Source organism: Penaeus chinensis, chromosome 13, assembly GCF_019202785.1.
Source record: "Penaeus chinensis breed Huanghai No. 1 chromosome 13, ASM1920278v2, whole genome shotgun sequence".
Lineage (NCBI taxonomy): Eukaryota > Metazoa > Arthropoda > Malacostraca > Decapoda > Penaeidae > Penaeus > Penaeus chinensis.
This window is the reverse complement of record NC_061831.1, coordinates 13,710,092-13,720,091: the sequence shown is the minus strand read 5'-3', so window position 1 is coordinate 13,720,091 and position 10,000 is coordinate 13,710,092. Positions and strand designations below refer to the sequence as shown.

General features: G+C 39.8%; 3 protein-coding genes across 4 annotated transcripts in view; all 3 read right to left on the bottom strand.

Moving 5' to 3' along the window:
* LOC125031727 (transmembrane protein 199-like) overlaps window positions 1-537 on the bottom strand; it is a 1,486-nt gene extending 949 nt beyond the window's left edge. Inside the window, exon 1 of the mRNA XM_047622651.1 lies at window positions 1-537. This exon is cut by the window's left edge and continues 949 nt beyond it. Within this exon, the coding sequence (XP_047478607.1) occupies window positions 1-537 (537 nt within the window).
* Window positions 538-587: 50 nt separating this feature from the next.
* Window positions 588-3,632, bottom strand: LOC125031728 (biogenesis of lysosome-related organelles complex 1 subunit 5-like). Of its 2 annotated transcripts, none has more exons than XM_047622652.1 (5): window positions 3,561-3,632; window positions 1,467-1,549; window positions 1,239-1,313; window positions 976-1,089; window positions 588-749 (listed from the first exon to the last, which is right to left on the bottom strand). In XM_047622652.1, exons 1-5 carry the CDS (start codon window positions 3,577-3,579, stop codon window positions 588-590), a joined length of 453 nt encoding a protein of 150 aa, XP_047478608.1. In that variant the 5' UTR covers window positions 3,580-3,632. The 2 variants fall into 2 exon arrangements, with proteins under 2 accessions (XP_047478608.1, XP_047478609.1); XM_047622653.1 differs by lacking the exon at window positions 3,561-3,632 and adding an exon at window positions 3,267-3,285.
* A 2,592-nt stretch (window positions 3,633-6,224) lies between these two features.
* LOC125031591 (glycine, alanine and asparagine-rich protein-like) overlaps window positions 6,225-10,000 on the bottom strand; it is a 15,392-nt gene continuing 11,616 nt past the window's right edge. The window contains exons 2-3 of the mRNA XM_047622473.1: window positions 7,985-8,022; window positions 6,225-7,847 (exon numbers count right to left, since the gene is read on the bottom strand). Coding sequence (XP_047478429.1) covers window positions 6,225-7,847; window positions 7,985-8,022 — 1,661 coding nt within the window. The remainder of the gene's footprint in view (window positions 7,848-7,984; window positions 8,023-10,000) is intronic.

Below are 10,000 nucleotides of genomic sequence, written 5' to 3'. Positions count from 1 at the left end.
CAGTGTGGCTACCAGAGCCCTCACTCCATAATCCTGGGTGGCCATCCCCAATGCAATAAAGACAGCAAAGAAAGTGCCAATAACAGACAAGAGGTACTGAAGCCCTGAAATGATATGCCTATTTACAATCCGCATTTCTTTGCCAATCTCTCCAAGCTGCGTTCCATCTCCCTGGTAGACGTTATCCACACTTTTGACCATGTCTTTGTAGTCGCGGTTCTCTTGCTCAAAACGCAGCCTTTGAATCCTGGCTTCCAGTTCTGGGCTCCTCGGGGGTGGTTCGTATTTGGGCAAGATGATCTCGCTCTCTGCCAGTAGTTCATGGACACGCTCTGGGATGCCCCTCTCTCGCATCTTCTCATGACACCACTTGATATCCTGTGTTGTCAGTTTGATCTCCTTTCCTGCAATGCCCTCACCTGCTGGGATCTTCTGCTGGATGCTCTGTGGGCTCCCAAATGCATCTCTTAACTCTTGCAGAATTTGGACAAACCGTTTTGAGGGGATAATGAGCACATGATCCTCCATTTTGGTCATGTTAGCCAAGAGTTTTGAAGGCTACAAAAGTAAGAAGTTTCTTTGAGAAATTAGAATCCTGCACTTTTCTCAAGATTCTCAAATTGTACTCTCAGAGCTTGTTCCTTCTCCAGATAGTTGTTTTCAAGGAAGCTGAGTTTCTCTTGTACCTCCTGCTGAGTTGATGTGAGTTTGCTTTTCCTTTCTGCTCTCTTTTTTGCCAGAAGCTCCTCCTAAGGAATCAAAACATTTAATAAAGAACTCCAATTATTGTACACACACACACACACACATATTGCACACACACTAAACTCATCTGGATTACATTTTGAAATCATTAATCAAATTAACCTCACCATATTAATAGATAAATAAAATAATAAAAACTTTCTCTCTTTAGTTAATTTTCCTCTTATCGTCATTACTGAACACTCCTTCCTTGAAAAAGGATGTTCTTACCGAGTCAAATTTCTTCTCAGTATCAATGGTATCTTCTAACATGTGGAGAGCCACTTGGATGTCTGCAATTGTGCGTGGGAGATTGTCATCCGAAGAGTTGACAATCTTCTCAATCTGTAAAGATTACTATACATCATAAATCTAAAAGGCAAAACTGAAAATAGTCAAGTAACCATACTCATGCTGAATAAATAAATAAACATTAATAAAATGTATTTCATTTAGCTATTCAATGGTAAAGTTCCCTCTAAAGATAATCATACCTGCCCTTCCTTTATCTCTGTTATTAGTTCAAGAGATCTGAAGAGTTGCTCCACTTCTCTGTCTCCTCGCTTTTCCTGGAATTTTTTTGAAAATGGATATTCACCTTCAGTCTCTATAAAACAAAAACTACTCTTCAGCAACATTTTTAATCAATTTTAGTCAAGCTACAATCCAATTACCTATTTCAATAAGCCAATTACATGCCTAAAATATAAATTTATTTTTACCTCAAACTCTTTTTTAAAATACTCAATTTCCCCTTTCAGGAATGGCCGATGATCAAATAATCTTGAAAAAACCTCATTTACATCTGGAGGGGAAAAAAAAAAAAAAAAAATCAAGCATTAGTGTAGAATCTAAAATTAATGGTCCACTATCCAACTGGATGCATTATAAGGCCTATTATAAACATCTTGAACAGGGAACAAGTTTTGACTTCTATGGCAAGGATTATTTAAAATCTCTTCCATGATATACTTTATCATATTCATTTATTTCTGAAAAGTATACAATAAAAACTGTTCTTTATACATTACTAAAACCCTAGAAAAATGTATAACTACAGGCATTTGTAAGTTTAATAACTCTTGAATCAAATTGTAATTCAGACAGAAACAATTTAAATATACTTAAATTTTGATATTCTGCCATTTTTTTATTAACTTTTGTTAATACACATGAACCAATCTATAGTAAGTTATTGTGTGACAAGCAATGGAAATGAAAATGACCTTGATGAGCTGGTCACCTGTCTCATTAGGGAAAGAATAAGTTGTCCTATAATCATATTGTGTGGATATAATCAAAGTCATTATTATTCTAGCCAACATACTTTGGGGCACTCCTAAGGCTTTATGATTTCTAGTCTGTGTGAAAATATTGGTAAATATACACACAGACTAGCAGGTAACTGAAAATGAAAGTGGAGAAATAGTCTTAAATTTGTCCTAAAACATAAACTGGAAAATGAAACACTTAAATTAAATTCAGTCAAGGGAGTTTTGAACTAGTGTTGCACACATGAATTCTCTACATTCAAGCACACAGTTTTAGTTTTCATTTCCATTGCCTGGCTGAACAACAGCAAAAAATCCTAAACCAGAGATAACTGCATTCCCTAGCCAGGGGGTCTGTCTAAATATCCCCCTCCTTAATAACAATATTTCTTTATTGTGGGGGTCAAAGGTGAGCCACAGCTGGGAGGAAGGTGAGGAAACTTTGAGTATCATCATGTGTGTGCAGCTGAATCATGGCTATTGGACTGACAGGTTTTCTACTTCACTGAATTTAGTATGATCCAAAAGAGTGTGATAATATGACCAATACCTTCTCTTCACTGGAAAATCTGTAATAGAATTCAGCAAACAAAAAGATGCATTAAAAGCTAACTTTGCTTCAGAAATACTTCATGAGTAGCTAATGTATAAAAATCACTGACTGGTCATATTGCACTACATTAGCAGGTAAGTTGCCTTTGTCTGGCAAGATTGCTTTGGGAGATAAGTGGTTACTGTCACAGAACCCACCCATCACTATAATTTTTCCCTTGTTGTGGGTTAATCACTCACTTTTAACCAGCTACTGATTATACTTCTCCATGCAGTTTTGTGTATTATATATCACTATCACCATTTTCTTACCACCTTACCATATAGGCAATCCACATGGAAGTTCTAAAGTTACTACTGAGAGAATTGCATGTGCATAGCCAATTCAAATCAGAAAGTTTGAGAACTCATAAGAGTAGCAATATCCAGAATAAGGCCACAAGAAGCAATGCTGTGACTTCCATAGTTTGGCTTAGAGCAAAGGCCAACAAATCTCACACATCCAGTCTGATGTGGTTTCCTATTAATTAAATTGTCAGAAAATACTTGGTGGAGGTTCCTTTTGCTGGAAGGTAAAGCACAGATACTACAGAATAGCTGGACTTAGATAAATGATTGTGGCCATACAGTGCTTTTACTTTCAGCAGGTATTACTCTTAATTATAAGTATTTTTGTGTTCTTTAAGACCACTATCTTACTCATTTAACCCGAGCGCACTCCTCTTCTGAACATCTACTTTTAGTGAAAGACTACAGACGCGACATTACACTGAATACTACCTTAAACACATTTTCTTCTCTCATGCAACTCGGTAACAATCACCATATCGCTTACAATTCCCTCTCTAACATTAGAAAGGTTTTATCAGTAGAGTGAAATCTCAAATTCTAAAACCACCACTCTGTATTATCTATCGCCTAATCCAAACTTTGAAAAAATAACAAGAAACAAAAAGAAAATATAGCAAAAAGTAAATAAAACATTTGCATTACCACTGGCTGCCGATGCCATACTTGTTTACATCTCAGAGCCGAATGAGTTCGAAATACTAAGGATGTTTTAATATCAACTTTTACATCATGTTTGCGTCTGTTATCACATGAATAGTGAGTCCATTAAATTGAATAATTTATTTTATAGTATCCGTATTTTTTTCAGTTTAGGAAATATAAGAGTTTTCGTAAATAGGAAATAATGATGTACTAAAGTCAGAGATCAAAGAAACGGACAAAATATCGAATCACAAGATACGTTCGTGTCTGCGCATGACTAATCCGCGGTGACGTCACAATAATTGGCATGTGTAAATGGTGTACTTGATATCCTGCATATTTTAAGGGAAAGTGGATAGGAAGAGTATTTGAAGTATAATCTATTGTATTTTCTCTCTTTTTTTTTAGGGAAATCTTAATAAAGACGAATAACAACGGTATATACGCATTTCTCTATTTCTTTCGTCTTCCCAATTTTATCTGCTTCTCTCATCCCGTTCTCTCTCTCTCTCTCTCTCTCTCTCTCTCTCTCTCTCTCTCTCTCTCTCTCTCTCTCTCTCTCTCTCTCTCTCTCTCTCTCACTTTCCTCTTTTCCTTTCTCTCCCCCCCCCCCCATCTCTCTCTCTCTCTCTCTCTCTCTCTCTCTCTCTCTCTCTCTCTCTCTCTCTCTCTCTCTCTCTCTCTCTCTCTCTCTCTCTCTCTCTCAGTTTCCTATTCTTTCATTTATTCACTCTCTCTCTCTCTCTTTTTCTTTCTCTCACTCCCCCCACCCATCTCTCTCTCTCTCTCTCTCTCTCTCTCTCTCTCTCTCTCTCTCTCTCTCTCTCTCTCTCTCTCTCTCTCTCTCTCTCTCTCTCTCTCTCTCTCTCTCTCTCCCCATCTCTCTCTCTCTCTCTCTCTCTCTCTCTCTCTCTCTCTCTCTCTCTCTCTCTCTCTCTCTCTCTCTCTCTCTCTCTCTCTCTCTCTCTCTCTGTCTATCTCCTCTTTTTCTTTCTCTTACTCCTCCCCCCATCTCTCTCTCTCTCTCTCTCTCTCTCTCTCTCTCTCTCTCTCTCTCTCTCTCTCTCTCTTTCTATCTATCTATCTATCTCGCTCTCTCTCTATCTCTCCTTCCTCTTTTTCTTTATCTCACTCCTTTATCTCTCTTCTTTTCCCTCCTCCCTCTCTCCCTCCCTCCCCCCTCTCTCTCTCTTCTCTTTCTTCCATCCATAAGCCTTCTAATCCCTGTGTCACCCCCCCCTCTCTCTCTCTCTCTCTCTCTCTCATTCTCTCTCTCTCTCTCTCTCTCTCTCTCTCTCTCTCTCTCTCTCTCTCTCTCTCTCTCTCTCTCTCTCTCTCTCTCTCTCCCTCTCTCTCTCTCTCTCTCTCTCTCTCTCTCTCTCTCTCTCTCTCTTCTCCCCCCCCCCTCTCTCTCTTTCTCTCTATTTCCCTCTCCCTCTCCCTCTCTCTTTTTCTCTCTATTTCTTCCCCTCTCTCTCTCTCTCTCTCTCTCTCTCTCTTCCCCCCCCTCTCTCTCTCTCTCCCCGCTCTCTCTCTCTTTCTCTCCCTCCTTCTCCCTCTCCTTCTCCCCCCACCCCTCTCTCTCTCTCTTCTTCTTCTTCTTCTTCTTCTTATCCACACTTGTTGTTGACATATGAAGTTCTGGTAAGTGTTTGTTTGTCTGTTTTACCTTTTCAAAGAAAATAGCAACAGAAACATGGATTATTATTACTAATCCTGACGGCGGACTCGTCGAATAATAGTTTTCATCCATATTAAACTGCGTGAAGATTCAGTCATCTAAAACCTTACCCTGGTATATCCTAGACAAGTAATGAAAAGTCTGAACATTTTGACAGCATAAACATTCATTATTTTATGTCCTTAACATATATATATTTATATATATATATATATATTTTTTCCATGTGCTATATTTGCAGAAGATTATGTATATGAAAGTATATAACCATTTAGATATATATATGTTCTGTACTAGAGAAGTGGAGTAGAAGGGAAGCAATAGAGAGAGAGGAGATACACAGCACATCAGATAAAAAGAGGGGGAAGGGCAGTGCGTGCGCGCAGGCGTATGTGTGTGTGTGTGTGAGAGAGAGAGAGAGAGAGAGAGAGAGAGAGAGAGAGAGAGAGAGAGAGAGAGAGAGAGAGAGAGAGAGAGAGAGAGACAGAGAGAGAGAGAGAGGAGAGAGAGAGAGAGAGAGAGAGAGAGAGAGAGAGAGAGAGAGAGAGAGAGAGAGAGAGAGAGAGAGAGAGAGAGAGAGAGAGAGGGGGGGGGAGGGAGAGAGAGAGAGAGGGAGAGAGAGAGAGAGAGAGAGAGAGAGAGAGAGAGAGAGAGAGAGAGAGAGAGAGAGAGGGAGTGAGAGAGAAAGGGAGTGAGAGAGAGAGGGAGTGAGAGAGAGGGGGAGTGAGAGAGAGAGAGAGAGAGAGAGAGAGAGAGAGAGAGAGAGAGAGAGAGAGAGAGAGAGAGAGAGAGAGAGAGAGAGAGTGAGAGAGAGAGAGGGAGTGAGAGAGAGAGGGAGTGAGAGAGAGAGAGAGAGTGAGAGAGAGAGAGAGGATTGCATTGGAATGGTATTGATTAACACATTACAACAAGTCTTATGATTTTTTATTATCCCATTGAGATTAACAAATGAGGGAATTTATCCCATATAAACGCCAAATAGTTTAGACATATTGACCATTTATGCCATCGTTGCCATGTGACATACCGATACTTTGGCCAACGTTGCCGTGACTAAATTGGTTATTATTTAAGCCACTGTTGTCGTAGGTAGACTGGCTATTTATATTTTGGCCATTGTTGTTGTAACCAAACTGACCATCATTATTTTGGCCAAAACCGACGTGGCCATTGAGACCGGAATTTCTGTGGTCATTTTGGTTGTGGATGATCTGGCCAACATTAATTTGGGCGCCGTCGTTATAACTGATTTGGCTGTTGTGGTCACTGTTGTCGTAGTTAAATTGGACATTATTTTGACCATTGTTGTCAAAGTTTGAATGGCCATTGCTTTCGTAACTGATGTGACCATTTTGTGCATTGTCATTACTGATAATTTGGCCATCATTAATGTGTCCATCGTTACCAAAGTTGATTTGACTATTTTGGCCATTGTCGTAGATGATTTGGTCTCCATTGTTTTGGACAATGCCCCCCGAATGATGGTGGTCATTGTTTACATAATCATTTTGATCATTTTGACCATTCTCATAGATAGTTTGGCCACCATTAATCTGGACATCATCGCTGTATATTACATGACCCTCATTATTTTGACCATGACCTGATTGAATGGTTTGGCCACCGTTATTCTGGATTATTTGATCACCGTTGGTATAAGTGACCTGATCATCGAAACCATGTTGATTACCGTCGGTGTAACTAATTTGGATATTTTGGTCGCCCTTCCCGTGGCTGTCATGGCTGCTCTGCCCATCGCTTCCGTAGCTAATCAGCGCGTCTTGTCCTTCGCTGCCGAGACTTGTTTGGACGTTGCCGTAGCTGAGGCTCGATTGGCTGGCGCTGCCGTAGTCACCTGTTGAAGTTGCAGCATTCTGGTCAAGCCCGCCGTAGCCGACGAAGCCCCCGCCCACACTGCCGGACCCATAACCTGTCTGGCCGCCCGAATGGCCATAGGTTCCCTGGCCACCGTGCCCGCCGTAACCCTTCGCCTTGGCCATGGCGGCGGCGGCCGCAGCTTCGGCTCGGGCAGCGGCTGCGACCGCCCCGCTCAGATCGCTGATCGCAAGTTGCTGCTGAAAGTTGAGGCTGTTGGAAATCTGCACAGCCTGCCAAGCCATAGCGTTCTGTGACATCTGCACGGCCTGCGCGGCTTGGAGAGCCTGCTCCGCTTGTGCAGTGACTGCCTGGACCTCCGCGTGGGCCGCTTCCAGCTGGCGGATCAAGGAGAGGGCCTGCGAGTACACGTTCTCCGCCGACGTAGTTGCGATTGCGGCTTTGCCCGCCAGGGAAGACTCCGAGAAGAAGGCCGCCTGGGCCCCCTGGAGAGCTTGGGTAAGCTGAGCCACGTCAGCTTTCTGCTGGTCTGCTGCCTGTTGAGCCACCTGTGAGGCCGCTGATGCTGCCTCGGCCGCCTCTCCCGCCGCAGCTGAAGCCGCAGCTGTAGCAACAGTTTTCAGTCCCGCAGCGGCAGCAGTGGCCTCCGCCGCGGCCTGGTTGGCTGCCTGTGAGACGCCTTTAGAGAGCTGGCCTCCGGTGCCGGCGCCCACGACCAGGTACCCGCCCCCTGCGCCGTGCCCACTGCCGCCAAAGGAGCCTCTCTTTTCCTAAAAGAAGATAAAACATTGGGATTCTCTTAAATGCCGATCTATATGAATAAATAAAATGTAAAAATCCAAAGTGTAAAGTAATCTTATATGTTCCAAATTTGCAGATCATATTCACGGAATTTCGATATACTTGCCCTCTGAGCTTCAGTAGAGTTGGTTGCTGCCGCTAACCCTGTAGTGGTAAGTATTAAATAGTGTTATAAGATTCGAAACTGTAGTAAAGCAACAATAACAATGGTAGTTTGAAAGAGTAATGATAATAACGATGTAGATAAGATGATAGCAATGAGAATTTAATCGCTGTTAACATTATCTACATAAGTTATTGTTTCCATTATCATTATCATAATGATAATGATAACAATTATTATTATTATCATTATTATTATGATCATCAGCATTCAAATTATGATAAATTTCATTATTATTATTATCATTATTGTAATTATTACTATTAGTAGTAGTAGTTGTAATAATAATAGTCGTAGTAGTAGTAGTATCATTATCATTATTATTATTATCAATTATATTATTAGTGTCATTATTACTATTATTATCATTATCATTATCATTAATAGTATTTGCATTATTATTAGTAGTATCATTATCTTAGTATTATTACTATCATCATCATCATCATCATCATCATCATCATCATCATCATCATCATCATCATCATCATCATCATCATCATCATCATCATCATCATCATCATCATCATCATCATCATCATCATCATCATCATCATCATCATCATCATCATCATCATCATCATCATCATCATCATCATCATCATCATCATCATCATCATCATCATCATCATCATCATCATCATCATCATCATCATCATCATCATCATCATCATCATCATCATCATCATCATCATCATCATCATCATCATCATCATCATCATCATCATCATCATCATCATCATCATCATCATCATCATCATCATCATCATCATCATCATCATCATCATCATCATCATCATCATCATCATCATCATCATCATCATCATCATCATCATCATCATCATCATCATCATCATCATCATCATCATCATCATCATCATCATCATCATCATCATCATCATCATCATCATCATCATCATCATCATCATCATCATCATCATCATCATCATCATCATCATCATCATCATCATCATCATCATCATCATCATCATCATCATCATCATCATCATCATCATCATCATCATCATCATCATCATCATCATCATCATCATCATCATCATCATCATCATCATCATCATCATCATCATCATCATCATCATCATCATCATCATCATCATCATCATCATCATCATCATCATCATCATCATCATCATCATCATCATCATCATCATCATCATCATCATCATCATCATCATCATCATCATCATCATCATCATCATCATCATCATCATCATCATCATCATCATCATCATCATCATCATCATCATCATCATCATCATCATCATCATCATCATCATCATCATCATCATCATCATCATCATCATCATCATCATCATCATCATCATCATCATCATCATCATCATCATCATCATCATCATCATCATCATCATCATCATCATCATCATCATCATCATCATCATCATCATCATCATCATCATCATCATCATCATCATCATCATCATCATCATCATCATCATCATCATCATCATCATCATCATCATCATCATCATCATCATCATCATCATCATCATCATCATCATCATCATCATCATCATCATCATCATCATCATCATCATCATCATCATCATCATCATCATCATCATCATCATCATCATCATCATCATCATCATCATCATCATCATCATCATCATCATCATCATCATCATCATCATCATCATCATCATCATCATCATCATCATCATCATCATCATCATCATCATCATCATCATCATCATCATCATCATCATCATCATCATCATCATCATCATCATCATCATCATCATCATCATCATCATCATCATCATCATCATCATCATCATCATCATCATCATCATCATCATCATCATCATCATCATCATCATCATCATCATCATCATCATCATCATCATCATCATCATCATCATCATCATCATCATCATCATCATCATCATCATCATCATCATCATCATCATCATCATC

Excerpts from the sequence above, each read along its gene's own strand:
- LOC125031728 (XM_047622652.1), bottom strand. Across the intron at positions 1,314-1,466 it reads ATTTTAAAAAAGAGTTTGAG|GAAAAGCGAGGAGACAGAGA; the intron begins GTAAAAATAAAT and ends AAAAAATTCCAG. Across the intron at positions 1,090-1,238 it reads CAGAGATAAAGGAAGGGCAG|ATTGAGAAGATTGTCAACTC; the intron begins GTATGATTATCT and ends TAATCTTTACAG.